Source organism: Chrysemys picta, chromosome 11, assembly GCF_011386835.1.
Source record: "Chrysemys picta bellii isolate R12L10 chromosome 11, ASM1138683v2, whole genome shotgun sequence".
NCBI classification, from domain to species: domain Eukaryota; kingdom Metazoa; phylum Chordata; order Testudines; family Emydidae; genus Chrysemys; species Chrysemys picta.
This window is the reverse complement of record NC_088801.1, coordinates 19682661-19703726: the sequence shown is the minus strand read 5'-3', so window position 1 is coordinate 19703726 and position 21066 is coordinate 19682661. Positions and strand designations below refer to the sequence as shown.

General features: G+C 40.2%; 1 protein-coding gene across 2 annotated transcripts in view; it reads right to left on the bottom strand.

Annotated features, from left to right (window-relative positions):
• The window catches only part of THSD7B (thrombospondin type 1 domain containing 7B), a 626924-nt gene that overhangs the window by 43880 nt on the left and 561978 nt on the right, over positions 1-21066 (bottom strand). For both annotated transcript variants that reach the window (XM_065561607.1, XM_065561605.1), the window contains exons 16-17: positions 5595-5728; positions 4139-4292 (exon numbers count right to left, since the gene is read on the bottom strand). In XM_065561607.1, coding sequence (XP_065417679.1) covers positions 4139-4292; positions 5595-5728 — 288 coding nt within the window. The remainder of the gene's footprint in view (positions 1-4138; positions 4293-5594; positions 5729-21066) is intronic.

The window sequence follows — 21066 nt, the reverse complement described above, 5'->3', positions numbered from 1 at the left end:
ACACCAAGGCATCTGGGAAGGAACTCTACCATGACAAGAATCATAATCAAGTATTTTTCAATCTAAGACTCACAGGGGTGGATCATTTCAGAGGTAGCTATGACATGGTGGTCATTTAGTCCTGTCAACTGCTAAGAAGTTTCATGAACACTGACTATTCTCAAGAGAACCACAAATATCATGGGGATGTAGAAGCAAATCTTGTGAGTCTACAATTTTCCACAATGCATTCTGGCAACCTGTCTCACAAAAATCTATCGCTAAATGTGTGTGAAATATTTCAAACCATTATATATATATAATGTGTGTGTGTGTGTGTGTGTGTGTGTGTGTGTGTGTATATACACACACACACACACTAAAAGGCTTGTCTGAGTTTTTTCTTTTGCATTTTGATAGAATCTCATTCAAAATTTTGATAAATATTTGAATAAATCATGTATCCAATTTCTTGAAAATAGTTCCATTTTAAAGTGAAAACGGCCTTGCATTGAAAGCCAAAAACTTGTGTTTCACACATTTTCAGTTTGAAAACAGCCATTTTATTGCAATTTTAAATAAAGCAAAAGTGTGAGGGTTGAAAATTGCATTCAACAAAACAGCAACCTCTGTTGTATATAATTCTACCAAACAAAAGATTTTAATTTCACTTAAGTTTAGCTATGACTGTACCTGGTCCTCTCAGAAATCAGTACAAACCTTAACTCAGTCATCATTTTCAATATCTTCTTTAAAAGGGCTCAGTACTGCACCACAGCAGTCAGTGGAAGTTTTCCCATTGATTTTAATGGGAGGAAGATCAGGCCGCATATGTATAATTTTGACAATCATGCTTTGCCTTGAGAGTATACTAATAGATCCATGATTAATAAATTTGCTATCCCCTATTTTAAATGTGTCATAATCTAACCCAAAATCATTTAAAATAATTTTACAGTTCTACCACTGAAGTTTTTTTTTAAAAAGAGCAATAAAATATAAGGATGGATGGCTCAAAAACAGAACTGTAACCATCTGGATGATGCATTAATATCTATTTGGTATCAACCAAACATTGTTATTGTCCGATGTGTTTTTGGTGACCTAATGGAATGAGAAAATGCTTCAGTTCATTTCTTTGTGGACAGCTGTCCACACTACAAAAACAGCCATCATAAACAACAGTAACTGGCAGCAGTGTTGGCAGTGTCAGTAGGGAGCCCATGGATTTGACATACTTTGAAATGAAAATATGTTATCACTCCTAAAAGAAGGTTGTTTGAAATATGGTGGCTTAAATGTCATGAGGAAGCATACAGCACCATTGTTCATGCTGTGCTTATCCTGTGGGTAAATAAAGGTCACAATAACAAATGCCTTCATTTTGTGCATACAAAATACTTGTGTGTACACTTTACACATTCGAAAGCTATTCACGTGCAAATGTCTGCACCTGCAAAACTTGGGCACATGTATGTATAGGTGCATATGCAAGAAGCATGGTAGAGGCCTTGCTGAAAATGTACCCCTTAGTATCTCAATCTAATGTTTTTCATTGGTCATTTTGTGTACACATACTACAACCACCTCCAATTTCTTCATGTCTGCTGTCAGCAACACCATTGTCAATATGAGTAACTATTCTAGAAATTTGTAAAAGCCACGGTGATTTGCTTTTCACTCTTTGATAGAGCCCTGTTTACTCTGTAGTATCCAAACTTATTTTATTCCAAAAGTGGTGCTGCTATAGAAAATTGTCAGATCCTAAGTTTGTCTGTCAACTAGTGCTGTTAATAATAATTTGCATCCATATAGCAACTTTCTTCAAAGGATATCAGTGCATTTTACAATCACCATTTAATTAAACCTCCAAGCAACTTGTGAAGAAGGTGTTATTAATTATTATACCCATTTTAGAAATGATTAAATTGAAATACAAGGAGGTTAAGTGATTTTCCCAAGATCACAAAGTGCGTCAGTGAACAGAAATGAGAACTGAGGCATCCTGATTCCCAGTTTTCAACTCGAATCATCGTATTCCCTATCTTCCTATAGTATTTGCCTTTACTGAAGTATCTGAGATACAGACCAAGATATTCCAGTTCTACTCGGGATCCCCATCTCTTCAAAGTCTCCAAAGTGGTCTCACAGTTCTGTCATGACTGGTGAAGCACAGAGCACTTCTTGCATGGCACAGAGGGCTTTGAACTCCCACTGGGCCAATGTCCTTTGACTATGGGGCAAGTGACAAGTCCTGAGTTCTCCTTTCAGTTCTCTGACTCAGTTTGACACTTTGGGAGTTGAGGGCATTCAGCACCTCATGGGTTGAGTCTGTATCACCTAAAATACGTGTTATTTTGCTTAATGAAATATAACAGTAGGATTTTCAAATGTGCTCAGCATCAGCCTAGCTCTGTTCTCACTGAAGTTATCACTGACTCATATGAGAGCTATGTTAGGCCAATAGTGAACAATTCTGAAAAATTTACCCACAAAGACCCGTGCCCTCTTTGCTGTTAAGAAACAGAGCTGTTTAATTATCTGTGTTACTCAAAATAGCATAGGAGTTGAATGTCTTGGTGGCTCTCTAAAATGCTTGAAGAAAGGATCATCTTCATTTCACAATTTACATCAAGTATTCAGAGTCCTCTGTGCACAGATTTCAGTCTGAGTTAATATGCATGTTGCCAACTAGAGACACTGAAGTTACACCTCAAAGATCTGGATAACTCCTGACACAGGATACCCATTGAACTGAAGTCAGGGTGGATATTTAATTACTGTAGTACAGCTGCCCTGGAAGAGATTTTGCTGGGTCAGTACTGGAAATTTTGTTTCACTAGTGCGGTCATGTAATTTTTGTAGCAGTGTGGTCAGAAATGATATTTTATCACAGTGGTTAAAAGTTGGAGGTTTTTTAACCTCTGAGTTTCAACATGCTCATCATAAAAGGTGACATGCATTGCTTTTTCCTAAAATAATCCTTGTCCCCGCCTGAAAGAAAACCTGACGTCTATTTCTGTTCTTTTTAGCACAAAGTTTAAGACCTCATGCATTTGGCAGTTCAAAATGTTATGACTGAAACTTGGTCCAGCTTTTATTCCTTAGAAGCCAAAGTACCTTCTCTACCACGGGAATCCTCTTTCATGTCACCACTTGAATGGTTGGCTTAGTGATAGAGCTGAAAACTGAGTCTCTGTCTGATTAGTAGATTGGACTTGGAACATCATTTAATAAGTCTCAGACCCAAACAAGCTACTGCCTACACTTAATATTCCCACCCATTAGTTGTCATTAGCTTGTTAGGCAAGCTGTATATACAGTTCAGGAATATAAATCCAGAACATAATTTCCTAAAGCTAAACTCACTGTTTTTCCTTCACTGAAGTGTATTTAAACTAACAGTATATTTCATCTAGCTTACATAGTGTCTTGGCCAAGATTCACAATGCAGGAGGACTAGCTGGCTCACCAGCCAGGACACTACACCACAATCACACTCCACAATATTTCCTCCCCTGTGCAGCTTTTCCCCAACCTAGAACCAGACACCTGCCTCCTTACCTACAGAGTCTCCTCACACAGATCCTTGTGCTGGTCTAAGTTGTGGGTTGGTAGTATTCATAGGTGCAAACAAATGTGATCCTGTAATTCTTATTCACATGAGTAGCCCCATTGAGCATGTGGGACAACTTATAGTAGAAAGAACTATGTTTGTTAGTTGCTTTTGCAAGATCAGACCCTCAGTTTGTAAACTCTTCAAGACAAAGACCCGTTATTTTACGTCTGTTATGCAAATATATATACATATATATTCCTCCCTTTCACAGCAAGTGGGTAGCATAACTTTTAAAAACAAACAGTCTGTTCAGTAAACTGAATTGATGCTGACACTTCTAATGCCCTAAAATTTCTGGTTTAGCACCTTCCAATGGTGAGTCTGTTACACAACATCGGACAAAGGGGAAACATTTACAGAGTTGGTCATTAACCAGTCTGGATGTAGAATCCATTGAGCTTGACTTCCCTTGGAAAGTCAGTTATCCTTGCTACTGAAACATATGTACTATATAAAGGGAGCCTAAAGTGACTCAAGAAGAGGAAACTGAGAAGAAGACATGAAAACATTCCCTTAAGAGACACTGTAAAACCCATTTACCTGTGGACACTGGCTCCATTGTCCCCAGACAGACATTACACACTCATTAGGGCAGTAAAGATTACACTTTTGGGCTTCATTAGGGATTTCAGACTGATCACACAGCGTAATGGGCACAGTCTCGCCTTCACCATCCTCAGCAGTATTTACACATCTACAGGGAGAAAATTAATAATCAATTACATCTGGTAGATAACAGCTTAAGGTATAGAACAATAGGGGTGCTTATTGACAACAGATCTGTATGTTTCCAAATGAGCCATTATATATACACCATGGGTCTGCACAGTAAACCTGATCAAACTATTTGTTACAAATAATATTAATTATGAATTTAGAGAATTGTTTTCAAACCTATGCTAACTCAATGTGGACTTCCTGTATGCATTTGTTATTTGTAAATATTCAATAATAATTGAATAATTTTAAATTATGAGATGCAAGCTTTAAATTTTGACTTCTTGCTTTGTGTGGTTACCAGGTGAATATGAATAAATAATTGGTCACCTATGTCACATGATATTATTTCTGCTCCCTGACTGGAAGACAGTGTTTTAAAGAGGAGACTATGAAATAATAAACACACTTCCAGAACAAATTTTTGGAGGAATAATCACTAGTAACATTCATAAAAAGTTGAGGATACAGGAATACTTTCCTGAATAATTAGTGGTTGCATGAAATACTTGCAAATGATTAATATTATTCCATAAATTGCAGTGAACTGAATGTGGTGGTTTTATTTGAAAAAAATATTAGTGAATCCAAATTTTTCTTTATTGTTGTTTAGCCTGCTCGACTATATATCTGGAATGTCAAAGGAAGAGTTCCAATTTAGGCACTGTATGACTTTAAAGAAGTCATGATTATAACATTCTATAGGTGCTTGGCTGGCTGGTTCTTGCTTACATGCTCAGGGTCTAGCTAATCACCATATGTGGGGTCAGAAAGGAATTTTCTCTAGAACAGATTGGCAGTGATCTTGGGGAATTTTTGCCTTCCTCTGCAGCATGTGGGTTCAGGTCACTTGCCAGGATTAGCTGAGTATATCTAATCATTTCCCAGCCATTGCAAGGGCCTCGGGCACTGGTGAACCTTGGTCCCTCCTATTCTGTCTGTGGCTCATAATAGACTAGTCTCCTGCAGGTTGTAATACTTTGGTCTCATTTCAGTTGTTAGGTTAGTGTGCAGGTGCTGGGTGGTGTTGGTGACCTATGATGTACAGGAGGTCAGACTAGATGATCTAATAGTCCCTTCTGACCTTTAACTCTATGACTATGAATAAAACTGCATCTGAGGGCAGCTTTGTCTGTAAACCTTTAAATGTCAATGCACACCTCTTTCCACTGCAGAGATGTTGGACATTCACTTTCATAAATCCAGTTACTTTTTCCTTATGAAAAAAAAGTTTTAGCTTCTGTATATTTAAAATAATTATGCCTTTCTTTTCACGCACCTGATTTTTCTAGTTTGTATTCCGTCTCCACAGTGGAGGGAATTTTGTTCGCTGTTGATTTTGCATGGAGACCATGGTTCTACTACCCAGGAATACTGATTGCACTCAGTGTAACATGGGACTGCCTCATACACCTGCCAGGGAAAAGAATCAAAATTATTCATTTGAACCACTGAGTATCTCCACAGAAATGCCTTAGGAAAACAACACTAAAAAGGACACCACTGAAAAACACCCCTGATTATGTTTGTTATACTAAAAATGGTGTAAAAGATTTCAATTCATTGATTCACTATTGACTTGCTGAAAGATGTGCAACTATGTAATGAATTATATGGATGTAGCATCTCTAGAAAAAAGAATAAATAAAAAGCTATTTTCTAAAGCCTGAACAAGAATTCCATTACAATTTCATTTGCTCAGACTCCTCACACAACATCTATCAGGTGTCCCTTCCCACAATTATACACCATACTGTATCCCTAGACTCCTTTAAGACACTAACTGAAATATAAGAAGCATTTACTTTTTGCATTTAGTGTGTCCTTATAAGTCATTCGCTGTACAGAAATGAAATTTTATGCATTCTGAGCATTTTTTAAACAAAATATTGTAAATACATTTTCCCCTAACAGACACTTAACTTCCATATGTCTTCCAGGCAAACACTATTGTGTATTCATGTGAACTCTGTTTTCTTCATGTAAAGAATACATCTGAAAGCCTGAAAAATGTTTACAACAGCTATTCACGCTTTAGGAACACTGTACGGAGAAACATTATATAAAAGTGTGTTTTTTTGTTTAAATTAATAAATGTATTAACATTGTTTTTAAGGAATACTTTAAAGGGCAGCTTCCTGTGCATTTATTTTGGTTGTATTTCACTGAACTTGGCCAATAAATCCAGCTTGCCTGCATAATTGAAGCTGAACTTTTAAGACACAGTGCTCTCCATTGCTCATTATGAAACACAATACACCATGCTGGGAAAAAAAAAAAGACTGCATATAAGATATTGCTCTCCAGCACACCAAAATCTTCTTTGTCTTCCTGCTGGGGAACAACTCTATTCTGACAATTACAATGACTGTAACTCAGACCTTTTCTTACAAAATGAGAAACTTTTACCACACTGTTGTAGTTCACAATTTCATTAAAAAATGGCAGATGATGTCCATGCATGTTCTGGCATTAACAATAAGGAAGCCTTATTTGCAATATTTTTTTTGGGGGGGGGAAGGGAGTGGAGGACTAGAGATAAAGTATTGTATAATGGAAAACAAGATTGGTGCAGTGTCTGCATGTTGGTTGCAAATCAAATGAATAAGAGAATATTTATTTTCTATTCCTAAGGTGCTTTTTAACAATGTCAGAAACTAATTTTAACTGTAGGCCTGTCTCCAGCTCTGTGTATACAGTGTTCAGGTTTAGCTGAAAGGGGCATGAGATAAACTGAAAAGTGAAAATATGTGAGGACAAAATGAAAGAAGACAGAGGAATGGAAGCGAGGATTGGTGAGAGGAAAGTAAGGCTTTAACTAGTAAAAGAATCATATTTCATGCCATGAAAGCTGAAATGGGAAACGGGAGGGTCAGAAGCCAATTGCTGTTAGAACAAGGAGGTGATAACTGCAACAAAGAAGTCAGTTTAGAAGGATGTGATAAGAGGAGAGAGATAAGAAGTGTAGCTATTTAAAAATAATGGAAATGAATAAAAATGGAAGGAAAAGCAACAAATCTCAATTATTGAGCCTGTGGATCAAGGATGACAGGATATAACAAAGGCCCTACTTCAGGAACAATAAAAGTTTGTTCATGGGTGGGATGTGTTCTTTCTGCATATTTTTAAGCCTGAGTCATATTTCAGGCTCCGTGTCCACATAACAATGGGCCAGGTTCACTCGTGCCAATACATGGGGCTGAAAATTATACTTCCATGTAATAACTACATGCCAGTACAGAGCCACCATAAATAAGGGCAAGTGGCATTACACTGGCACCCTTATCTTGGTGTTTCTGGAGATGGAGGAGGATAATTTTATGTTTCCAACTTCATCTCTCACCAGAGGGATGGGGGTCTTGCACAAAGTTCACTGTCAGCTCACATTGCACAGCAACTAGTGAATCTGAGCTAATCATGTTTTTACACTGAGGCACTGACATATATAAGGTTCAGGGATACTTAGATCTGTGGCCGGGGAGCTAATATAAATAGTAAGACATTCCTTCTTACACATGTAATGAGTGGTCTAGCAGCAACAATACTGACATATTTTGCTGTACACTAATTCTAATATTAATCTGAGTTACACAAGTGCAATGAGAAGAGAATATAGCCCTTTAATTACCATTAATTGGAGGGACTGCTAGTTTCATTAACACATGGGAATGACAAATGTCCTTGCTGAAAAGTCTAGGGAGGCAAAGTGTGTTCCAGTGGTTAGAGCAGGTGGCTTAATGCCAAATTCCTTTCCTTCTATTCCCGACTCTGCCACTGACTCACTATTTGACCTTGAACTAGTTACTCCATCTTTGTGAGTTAGTTTATCCAGCTGTGAAATGGGCATAGTAATTCTTTTCTGCTAAGTATAGTGATGCCTTTAATTAATATTTGCGAAGCATCTCCAGGAGACTGCATGTATAAACGTGGGGAATATTTATTGTTTTCTTGCTGTGAAAAATCGACTATTGCCAGGTGAGGTTCTATGACAAAAGGAGACATTGAAGGTCAACACTTACATGAAGGTATTACTTCCCAAGATTTGGGCTTGAAATGGGTGCTCTCTATGTGAACAGAATGATCCTTGTCACAATGGGGAGGCAAATAATATAGACAGGAAAAGCAAAAAAACAAAACAAAACAAAACTTAGCCAGCAACATACCAAATTACCTGCAAACTGGTGCTAAACCTCTGTGGAGCCATTTCATTACAGAATGACAAGTCATAAAATATTAACAGAGTGACACTTCAATATGGTGGTGTGATGCCTGACTCATCACATCTTGGGGTTACCAAATGCTGACTGTGAGGATATATTAATGTTTCTTTAAATCTCTAAAAAGAATGATGGGTCTTGGAAGGTTCTAGAGCCAGAGGGCTCAGTTCTGTTCTGTACCTCCAGAGAAAAACAGCCACGGGCGGGGCAAGTGAGAGGAGGAACAATGGAGTCTTGATGTTACCTGTGTGCCCTCTGAATTTTAAGCTGCAATCTCCGGCAATTTCCCCAGGTCACTATATGGGCTATGCAGCAGCTCAGAATCCCTGCAGTGCTCTGTGCAATACAAGGGCTTATGGAGGAAAAGGAACATATGGCCACTTAAGTAGGCCCTACTTTGCTCCTGGGGGAATTCTTCCTTGGAGCCTTGCAGCTCTCGCATGGCCCCTATACCCTGCTGCCGGAGTGGGGGCTGGAATAAATCCCACAAGCTGTACTGTGATGTGGACAAAGAGAAAGAATGGCTTTAGGAAAACTCTTTCCCCTATTGTAATGAAGCTCCTTGTTCAGTGTTAGACATAACTGACTGTGAATCATTACTTTTGTCATTTGGCATCATTGTAATGCCTGCCAGGATGCAAGCATTGCAACACAATTTCAGGACACTGCTCCACTATTATCGAGTGACTATTCAAACTTCTCTTCTTAGTTGCTAAGTGGAAAGGGGAGGAATCCTGGCTACTCCAGTGATACATTTCTGTCAACTGGGAGCGGCAGTCAAACCCATTGACTCCATGAGAACCTACTAGGGACAGATTGGGGGCATATGCCCTAGAAGTCTAGGGCAGGTATCAACAATCTACAGCATCTGTCTTTTTGTATATAGAATAGTAATACTTTATGGACCTTGGCTAGCTGTCAGAACTGTGCTTACAGGGAAGAAGTTAGGTGAGTGTTTGTTGTAGGGGTAGAGTTTCAAGCTAAAATAAACCAAAGAAAATTTAAGAGGGCAAAAAAAACCCCATTATTTAAAAATGAGTCCCTAAAAGACAACCCACACAGCAAACTGGACTATGCTGTTCTGGATGCTCTCTTTATATATGGGGCAGGGGTGATATTTTATTCTCCAAACGTGGATCACTTATGACAGATGAAGCTTCATCATCTCATCTCCTCTGAGGGAAAGTCGGCCATTATAAGGCTGGTCAGCGGTGCAGCAGGGCTAAGGCAGGCTCCCTGCCCGCCCTAGCTCCACACGGCTCCCAGAAGCAGCAGCATGTGCCCGCTCCTATACATGGGGCAGCTGGGGGCTCCACATGCTGCCCCCGCCCCAAGCACTGGCTCTGTAGCTCCCATTGGCCAGAAACCGTGGCCAATGGGAGCTTAGGGGGTGGTGCCTACGGACAGGGTGGTGCCTACGGATGGGGCAATGCGCAGAACCACCTGACCATGCATCCACTAGGAGCCAAAGGCGAGGGTGGGGACACATGCCGCTGCTTCCAGGAGCTGCTTGAGGTAAGAGCCTGCATCCCTGACCCCTTCCCTAGCCCTGATCCCTCTCCCACCCTCCAAACCTCTCGATCCTAGACCAGAGCACCCTCCTGCACCCCCAATCCCTCAGCCTCATGAGTATCTTCGAAAACTCATAGCAATCAGAGGAGGTCCCGGATGACTAGAAAAAGGCTAATGTAGTGCCCATTAGCAGGACACTGCTAGAAGGAGGATGATCAGTCTCACCTCAGTCCCTGGAAAAATCATGGAGCAGGTCTTCAAGGAATCAATTCTGAAGCACTTAGAGGAGAGGAAAGTGATCAGGAACAGTCAGCATGGATTCACCAAGGACAAGTCATGCCTGACTAACCTAATTGCCTTCTATGATGAGATAACTGGCTCTGTGGATGAGGGGAAAGCAGTGGATATGTTATTCCTTAACTTTAGCAAAGCTTTTGATACGGTCTCCCACAGTATTCTTGCCAACAAGTTAAAGAAGTATGGGCTGGATGAATGGACTATAAAGTGCATAGAAAGCTGGCTAGATCGTCGGGCTCAATGGGTAGTGATCAATGGCTCCATGTCTAGTTGGCAGCCGGTTTCAAGCGGAGTGCCCCAAGGGTCGGTCCTGGGGCTGGTTTTGTTCAATATCTTCATTAATGATCTGGAGGATGGCGTGGACTGCATCCTCAGCAAGTTTGCAGATGACATTAAACTAGGAGGAGTGGTAGATACGCTGGAGGGAAGGGATAGGATACAGAGGGACCTAGACAAATTAGAGGATTGGGCCAAAAATATCTGATGAGGTTCAACAAGGACAAGTGCAGAGTCCTGCACTTTGGATGGAAGAATCCCATGCAGTTCTGCAGAAAAGGACCTAGGGGTTACAGTGGATGAGAAGCTGGATATGAGTCAGCAGTGAGCCCTTGTTGCCAAGAAGGCTAATGACATTTTGGGCTGTATAAGTAGGGGCATTGCCAGCAGATCGAGGGACGTGATCATTCTCCTCTATTTGACATTGGTGAGGCCTTATCTGGAATACTGTGCCCAGTTTTGGGCCCCAAACTACAAGAAGGATGTGGACAAATTGGAGAGAGTCCAGCGGAGGGGAACAAAAATGATTAGGGGGTTGGAGCACATGACTTATGAGGTAAGGCTGAGGGAACTGGGATTGTTTAGTCTGCAGAAGAGAAGAATGAGGGGGGATTTGATAGCTGCTTTCAACTACCTGAAAGGGGGTTCCAAAGAGGATGGATCTAGACTGGTCTCAGCGGTACCAGATGACAGAACAAGGAGTAATGGTCTCAAGTTGCAGTGGGGGATGTTTAGGTTGGATAGTAGGAAAATCTTTTTCATTAGGAGGGTGGTGAAGCACTGGAATGGGTTACCTAGGGAGGTGGTAGACTCTCCTTCCTTAGAGGTTTTTAAGGTCAGGCTTGACAAAGCTCTGGCTTGGATGATTTAGTTGGGGATTGGTCCTGCTCTGAGCAGGGGGTTGGACTAGATGACCTCCTGAGGTACCTTCAAACCCTGATATTCTATGATTCTATGATCCCCAGCCCCACCACAGAGTCTGCAGCCCCAGCTGGAGCCCTTCACACACGCACCCCACACTCCAAACCCCTCAGCCCCAGCCCAGAGCCCCCCCTACACCCCAAATCCTTCATCCCTGGCCCCACACCAGGGCCACACCCCCAGCCCTCACCCTCACCCCTCTGCTTCAGTCCAGAGCCTCCTCCCACACCCTGAACCTCTCATTTCTGGCCCCACCCTGGAACCCACACCCCCAGACCAGAGCCCATACCCCCTCACACATCCCAACCTCTTGCCTCAGCTCAGAGCCCCCTCCTGCACCTCAAAGCCCTCATCCTTGGCTCCACCCCTGAGCCCTCACCCCCTCCCACATCCCAACCCATTGCCTCAGCCTGGAACCCCTTCCCAAACCCCAAACCCTTCATTTCTGGCCCCACGCTGGAGCCTGCACCCCCACCCGGAGCCCTCACCCCATCCCCGAGCCAGCCCGGTGAAAATGAGTGAGTGCGTGAATGAGGGTGGGGAGAGTGAGTGACAGAGGGAGGGGGATGGAGTGAGCAGATGGGCGGGGCCTTGGAGGAGGAGCGGGGCAGGGAGTGGGGCAAGGGTGTTCCGTTTTGTGTGAGTAGAAAGTTAGCAACCCTTGTGAACAAACCAAAACAAGTCCTGTTCCCCCGCCATCCTGCGTCAGCATCCAAACTACTTCCCACAACTCTCCTGAGATTTTCTCACTTTCCCTCAAAAGCACTTTTTGCTGCCACCTGGGGTAATCAACCCTCTTACTATTCTCCATGATGGCTTCTTTGTCTAACTGAATGTCCCTCAGCTTTAGGATGCAGCTGTGGCCTTGGTTCTCTCTCTGACATCTCTGTTTCCAGGTGTTCCTTCACCTGCTGCACCTGTCACAGTGAGTTAGGAGAACTTCAGTAGATTTATACAGGCTGCTAGTGTCTGCTAACAGGACGGGTCCGTACCCCATCTCAATACATACTTTATACTCAGTTATATGTTCTAGGTCCTGTTCTGTAAACAGATGCAAGATTGACTGCAGTGGGATTCTGTATGAGTCTGCACTCAGACATTTCTTTACAGGATGGGAGCTGCTATTTGTAACTTTGATTCTGGCCTCACAAATGATGAAGTGTAACTTGGTCACAAGCTGTGCTCCTTGTCACAGTGGAACAGGATCATTTTCTAATTTCTCTCTCCTTGCTAGCAATGATATATTTTAATCAATGCTGATTTTTCTTTTTGTATCAGCAGGAGGGTCTCCAAGTCATATCTTCTGCTTATAGTTATATTGTTTAAGAAGATCAAGGGAATGAACCTCATGATTCTGGGTTGCCCACAGAGTGTGACTCAGCTGTGTTACTCTGTATGACTTACTGCCATTGGCCTTCACTGAGTTTGTTTAATTGTGTGTTCTCTGAAGCACTATAAAGCAGATAATAAAGTCTGCTCTCTGACAACCACCATCCACTCTCCCTCTGCGAAGTACAACCAAAACCATTAAAATAGTTTACTTAAATTGTTTTTCTAAATTCTCAGAGTTAACTAGATTTATGAAACCAAAGCACAGTGATAATATATTCACAAAACCCACAGGTGTAGAAATACACAACATTGCACTAGCAACCCAACCCAACTACTCAAGGAAAGGAACAAAAAAAGACAATGAATAGTTGCATGTCCCCTAGTGTCCTCTTTAAATATTGGGAGTTAACTGCAGTAGGGTTTTTTTTTTTTTTGTAACTTTCAATTTCCTGCTTTACTTTTAGATCACGGGCTTGATTCAGGGGTCAGTTATGGGACTTTTGCCTCCCTCTGTTGGTGGAGAGGAGCTACAAACCAGTGACAGCTGGACTAAGGATTTCCAGGTGGTGTAGAGCTGCCGGAATGGCCCTATGCTGCTCCCCCTTACAGGAACTTGGTCGACACATTTGCCCTCTTCTAAAAATGAATCCAAACTAAACCCTTTGAAGTTTCTAAAATATTTGCCTCACTATTTCCCTCAATTAATTATTATTATTATTATTATTCATGTGTTTGGGCCAGAAGTGCAAAATACCCCAAGAAATTCTGTTTTCATGGGGTGAAACCATGTCTCACTGAAATCAGTGGGAGTTTTGCCACTGCTTTAAATGGGGTCAGGATTTCACTTATGGTCTTTATGGCAGAATTAGAAGCAGGAAGCACCATACATCTTGTGAAAAATCATATACATTTGAGATACTCATCACCTTTTGCAGACTGAAGAGAATATAACTTGATTACAGATAAAGAAGAATATATGGTGCTTTTATGATCAACTTTCTGAAGTTCTTCTATAACTAAACCAAAAACACTTTTGGGTCTTAACCATAAAATAGATAATTTGTACCTGAAGAGGTTCTCCTTCAGTGAATAAAAGGACATAAAGACAAAGCTGCCTTGATTTGTACGGAATGAGACTATTGCACTAGGGACTCTAAGAAATGTGAGCCCAACTCCCATGGACCTCAGTTTTTAGTCTTAACAAGTATTTTATTAGAATGCACAGAAACATTATTAATCAGTTCATTTCCTCTTGAATAAATGGTGTTGGAGAAATGTCCTAGTACATGAACATCTGAAAATAATTATGTGATGAGCTGGTAGGATTCTCTTCTTTACTTCCTCAGAAGTTGGAACAGAGCAATGTTAACTTACTTATCAGATCACCTATAGAAATGGGTGCGCTTGCACAGGTGATCTAAATGATTAAAAGAAATAATGGCTATACTTGAGAGACAAAGGGCCTGCAGTTGCAGGGGATCAGTACTTCTGGAAATCATAGTGACTTCATATTTCAGTGAACATCAAGATTTATTGTCTGTCAAGGTAAATATCGACTCTGGCTTCGCCTTAGTCAATATTTTAGCTTTCCAGTCAGTAGATCTTGATGTTTACCTCAACAGAAGTCAATATCTGCTTATTATATTAGAATAACCAAACTGATATCTGTAGCAGATGACTGGAAACCCGAGGACAACCTTTTTGCTATTAATTTTTATCAAAATGGAACAAATTCATCCCTGGTATAAACTCATTTCATGTCAATGATCTTGCACCAGGGATACACTAGACCAAATATGTTTAAATAGCCAGAACCCAAGAAATAAAAATGTACTTTTAAACTATGGAGACCACCAAGAATAAAACTAAAAAGCTGTATGTGCCACATAATCTAGTTCTGTAGGGGAGTGAGATGATTTGCTCTGATTTCCAAAGGCACTTGATGGCAAGGAAGTTTGAACTTAGATATTAAGCACTCCTATTGAGACTTTCCAGCAGGGGTTTCACTTTTTTTTAATCCACTTTACTCTCTTTCCCCCAGTGCCCAGAGTTCAAGAGGAGGCAGCTGTTAGACTGAATTGTATTGTAATGATTCTTCTTTTGTTACAGTAAAAGTCCATGTAGAGCCCAAATGACTTTTTAAAATCTGAACTGTGGTCAATGTGGCTTTCACAGACAACTTGACATGATTGGGACTACAGCAAATTGGGAACTACAGCTGCTGTGATGTTTTGTAACCTCAACAGGCACAGTCTGCCTGTCACAAAAGTGGGAGTATTACAAAGTACAGTGTGAGCTCAGCCACAAAGTGATTACCCGCAGTTCTGATTTAGGTGCAGACCTTGAACAATCCCAGTTCATCTAAATTTCATGAGAATTTCCTTTTTGTTAGGTGCTGTATTTACCAGTATGAGAAATAATGTTTGTCTCAGTTAGTAACTAGCACATATTTTGTCTTTTGGCTTCATTCAACTTCAGACAAGCCGTTTAAAAAAAAATGTCTATGGCTTAATTCATTAAGACCACAAATTGGCAAGACACCCTTAGGTGCTACAGCAATACAAATAAATAAATAATGATAAACAATATTCAAGTAATTAATGGGCTTAACTGTTTTCCTGAACCTGGATTCATTTAAGCATGGGCTTAAATGCTTATCTGAATTAGGGCCGAATTGGGCTATATATCTGAAGGGAGAATATTACCTTATCAACAAATGTTATATTGTGTAATCCTGAATGACATCACTAAAAGTGTCAAACTTAAAATACTGTGTAAGGATAGTTTGCATACTGACCAAGCCTTCTGCAAATATATTAGCCATTCATGTTTTCAAACTGTTGGAACAAATCATTTTTAGGCTATAGCTTATTTGCAAGCTACTAGTTGCAACCATTTGCTGTTTGTTATTCAATATCTGGGTTGTACAGCGAGTTGCCTTAATCATATGGTATTGTTTCTGCTCCCTGATTGGAGTCAGGAGAAGAACAAACTAAAAGTAGCGAATAATTCATGGTACAGGATTTTGGAAAAATAATTGTGTTAAAATTTGTGAAACTATTGAGATTCATGAACTTTTTCATATAAATGCTGGTGATTTGTCCCAATAATCTACATAACAAGTAATATGATTGCACGTTTCAAAGCAAAACAAATAAAGCACATTCATTCATTAATATATACCTGAAGTAGGAGCTGACTAGCCCTTATGGTAAGGATCAAAGAGGATCACTCATAAGCTTAATAAAGGTTACTAAAACCTCAGCTGGTGCCCAACTAAGTTTAGAGAAAACCCACAAAAACCACTCAAGTGATCCTACATGTGTCCAAAACATTATGGTGAATGAAAAGGAAATCAATGTTACCCTAACATCTATGTGCCATAATACAAACAAACAAGACCAAAGGCCAGTCTGATGTTTTCTGAGTATATATAACTACAATGTGAGGGACCAGATTAATTCCCAGTTCCTTTTTCTAGTTCCTCTTGCTGTCCGGGAGCTCAGCAGTACATTGCTCAGCCCTCCCAAAGGAGGGACATTTCAGGTTGGCCTGAAGCAACCTTTGTTGTTAAGTGAGTAGCACTGCTGGTAGGCTTCAAAGGGATTCCCAGAGCAAGGAAGATTTTTGTGATGTCAGGGGGGAGAAACATTTATGAATCTACTCAGAATTCCCTCCATCCCAGACTACCTAATTATAATTCTCACAGTAGCCTGGTATGATTCCCAGTTTACAGATGAAGAAACTGAGCCTGGGAAGTTAAGTGATTTACCCAAGCTAGAGAGAGCGCCAGTATGAGAACTGAGATTCGAATGCTGGAACGCCATATTCCCTGGCTCATGCTCTAACCATCAGTCCACCCTCATTTTACAATCAAAACAATGGCAAGACATTTATGGATGAAGCCATTGTGATTAGTCTCTGAACAAAATTATTGCCAAGCTTGAACTGAACAAAGGTATTGTCAATGTTAGGCCTCAAACTTCCGCTTTGCAGAGGTAAAAAGGGCACGCTTTGCAGAAGTATAAACTAAGACTTGTGGTCAAAACACGCTGCAACCAGATAACACATTCTAACTCCTAGCGAGATAAGTTGTGCCCCTGGGCACAGCTTGTCTAACCCACAATTAAAACAATTGGCTACAAGAAAATAAGTAAGCATAAATGATACAGTCAAAGTGACACAAGGCGATAAGTAAGCATAAATTATACAGCCAAGGTGACAATGCTAACCACATTAAAGATTTGGCTGACCCTAATTGGTCAGCCTGTTTTAAGACACGGCCGACAGATCAGATAAAAAGTACGAAGGCACGGGACTGTGTGTGTGTTTTGGTCATAAGGGAAATCTGACTCACACCCCCTGAACCGAAGTGACGTGCACGTTGCGACTGTCCGTACCTGGCCAGTGCGGAAAACGGCCGACTGAAGGGTAACATATTTTCGGGCGAATGCAGGGTAAGGTAAAGAAGTCTGGTTGCTTGAGCAGAATTGATCTCATGTTGTATCGATACTATAGTGTTAAGATAGTAGTAAGTAGCTGATGAATAATAACTTTACATGTACTTGTGCTTGTCTTCCATTTATATTAATCCTTATTCAGTGCCGGTCTTTATTCTTGCTTTTCTTATTTTGTCTGTGTTGCCTTTATAGTCAAAAGTCATTAAAAACCTTTTTTGAGGAATAATCAGTAGTTTTAATTTTTCTTATACGGGCACTACTCAACCTCATTACATCTGTGTTGGGTGGTGGGAAGTAGCGATCACCCAGGGCCCAATTAGGGTCCTGACGCATGCCTCCCTCTTCCTTTATCTCCATAGCCATCAACAAAGCAAGTCCTGGTAATGCTACAATACAAAACTGTGGCTTTAAAGTGAGGGATTAGAAGTAAGGAGTAGAAATGAAGAAAGAGACTGTAAAATACTGTTAAAAAGACAATTGAATGCCCAGTACTCCCTCAGCATATTCTTTAAGTGTTCTTCCCCCCTCATCCAGTCCTTTTGCCTAACTTTAAAAGCCCTGGTCTGTTAGTCAGTCTCTCATTTTCTTCTAATAGATCATTAAATATGCAAAGACAGGTACCTCCGTAATTCAAATTGATAAGTGCAATGAATGGAAAATGTCTTGTTTAAAGAGTTAATTGAAGTGAGATCTACTAAACCACAGTTATTATGGTTGGTACTTACGGAAGTAACAGCTCACTGACCAAGGTATATTAATTTATATTTAGCAGTGCTAAATGTTTTTATTTTCTGTAAAGCTGGTGCACACACTAAAAATGTCAAGCTGTATTATGCTAACATGTAAGCATTCTTTACTGGAACTTAAAATAAGAAATTGGTGTAATTAAACGTGAAAATATGGGACAAAATATTCTCTAAGTGATTGTTCATTTCAATAAATTCCATCTCTCTAATTAGCAGCAGCAGGAGTTATGAGACCCTAAAGCTCTGTCAGCACTCGTATGAACAGGCTCCCAGCCAGTAATCCACACTGCCTCCCCCAGTAGATGTAACTGTAGAATTATAGCAGCTGGCACCTTTCCTGCAGTGCTGGAACCAGAGTGCAAGACCTTCTCAACACACTCGCTCGCTGCCTTCCAATGATCTGATATGTTAAAAAGTAGAATTCCCTCGGGGCAGTGAAAAACACTTTAACTGCACTTATTGGCTGATCCCAAAGGGCTAATATGAATTTTGCTTATTCTAGAGTATTGATAGGTCTGAAAACACTAATGATTTTTGTATTTATTATATGACCAATAATACTTCAAACAAGAAGAAAGACAGACAGAAATAGCATTAGTGATTTACTGTAACTATGAGCCTTATCATACAAGATGCTGAGCACAGAGTGGAGTGCTCAACACCTGGCAAGATCAGCTCCTAGATTTCTGAGAGTACGTTAAACTACTGATGGTTGCAATCCTAATGTAGTGCAATTTAATCTTATATTATTCTGAAGAAATTGAGATGGCAATATGTTACACACACACACAAAACTTAATTCAGTATCAGAAAACTATTTCATCAGAAGTGGTGGCTCTGGACCTCAGAAATGCATTATGCAATGGGGTACCCAATTCTCATGTTCAGTGCTCAAATACAATTTTACTGTGCCACCATATACGAGGGTCAAAACTAAGGTGCAGACTCATTAGTGAGAATCTGTTGAATTTTTGAACATCTTCTGCTGATTCTAGAGTCTCTAGATAAGGTAGATTTTGCTTTTTCCCTGACATAAAGCAAGACAGGCAAAGCAAATTTAAGTAGATATGAATAAATTAAAGCTCTGTGTTTTGAAACAACAAATTTTTCTGAAGCAGAGGAATATGTTCAGCAATAACAAAATGACTGTGGTGCCTTTCTGGATCATTCTTAGTTATGCAATAATAATGTTTGATTCGGCCTTAAAGAGAGGAGGTGGAAAAGCTGACTGATGGAGAACAAAGTCCCTTTTTACTAAATGAGAACAATAAAGATCAAGACAGATTGCAACACCAACCTGAGCCTTTGTAGATGTCCATGTTAGCAGGGCATGACAAGCAAAAAGGAGAGAAAATTGTATATTAATTAGTTCAGCTACTGTATTGAAATAAAGCAGAATTCCTGCTTATAAATAAAATTGCTATAACGTAAGGTTGTATCAAAATTATTGGATTTCCCCATCTTTTAGGGGGAAAAAAACCTTCCAAGTAGAAATCAAACATATATTTGTGGGTGAATGAAAAGCATAACTGTGCTAAAGAATGAAACAGATTTCATTCAAGTATCTTCAGGGTAGCATAATGGATTCTCAAGATTAAGGTTAGGGGTCAAAAACCCTATGAAGCTTAACTGGAAACGTGGCAAGAAACCCCACAATTGCAGAATACCAATCACAATAGAAATTAAAAACTTGTAGACACATAAATCTTAATTAGGTGATGCTGTGTTTTTTGAAGTATATAGATTAAGATAGAATATATATCAGGCAGAACACAGCCAGCTGTGCTTTATCAGATGGAGCTGGATCTCTATGAATACTAATCAATGACTACAAAATGGATGCCATTGTGGAAAAAATAACTGAACAATAAAAATTCAGCACCATGGATATAGTGTACACCAACACTCAAAAAGAATGCAAGCGTGTGGGGAGAGTTTACACCTACACTTGCAAAGAACACATTGGCAGTGCAGTTGCAGAATTACTTAAGTGTCCATGAAAGTTGTTCTGTAGCCTGGAGGAAATCTCACTGTAACAGTATGCCAAAGTGAACAGCACATAATCAACTCCTGTTAATACAATCTGGACAGCACAAAGTCCCCACTGCAATTATTTTAATGAACCTTCAAGAAGAATGCACTTGTCGAAGTGCCCCAGAAGCCCAAAGCTGGTGCAGCTCCTTGGAAATCTCTCAACAACGCTGTAGCAGTCCTGAAAGCGCCCAGGCGAGCACAATGTGGCTCCACATAGCAAATTCATTCCTTTAAACCAAAAAAGTGCCTTTTCAGTGGGTGAGAAACCTTCCCCTGCTGGGATATGAGCCAGAGAGCTTTGGATCCAACAGCCAAGTCCCTTGTCCCATGAAATAAAATAAAAACAGGCAGTGAGCAGCAATAGCACCAGAAGAGCATCTTCTTGGTGCATCTTTATACACTAGGGGATAAGTGTACCGCTGGACAGAAATTTATATCCCAGGAGCACACTTTCACGTACTCTTCCTTTTTAGAAATATTTTGAATTAAGTTTCCACAGCAATCTAGAAGCCTTGGCACTAGGGGATGCAGTACTTGGCTGTCATATACCATTCTCAACATAATCGCAGCAGAATCAAAGAAAACTGACAACTGCATTTACAGCATTAACAAAGCCTTGGTTTTCAAATGCTCTGAAAGCTTATGCCCAAATAAATGTGTTAGTCTCTAAGGTGCCACAAGGACTCCTCGTTATTTATAGCATAGTAATTAGCTGCATTTTGACTCCCCCTTTTGGCTGAGGTCAGTATTTCACCTTCCTCATTCTGTTAGTGGGGAGCATTAAATGGTTTAGAAATTTAGGTTTTCTGTCTCCATCTTTGATTTAGTAAAGAACAACATGACCACATAAATAACATTCTAGTGTATGGAACACAATCATATAAAACTTCTCCAAAAGAAGTCTACAAACTCATCATAAGTAGTTTATCAGCATTTTGTCTTCATGTCTTAAACCA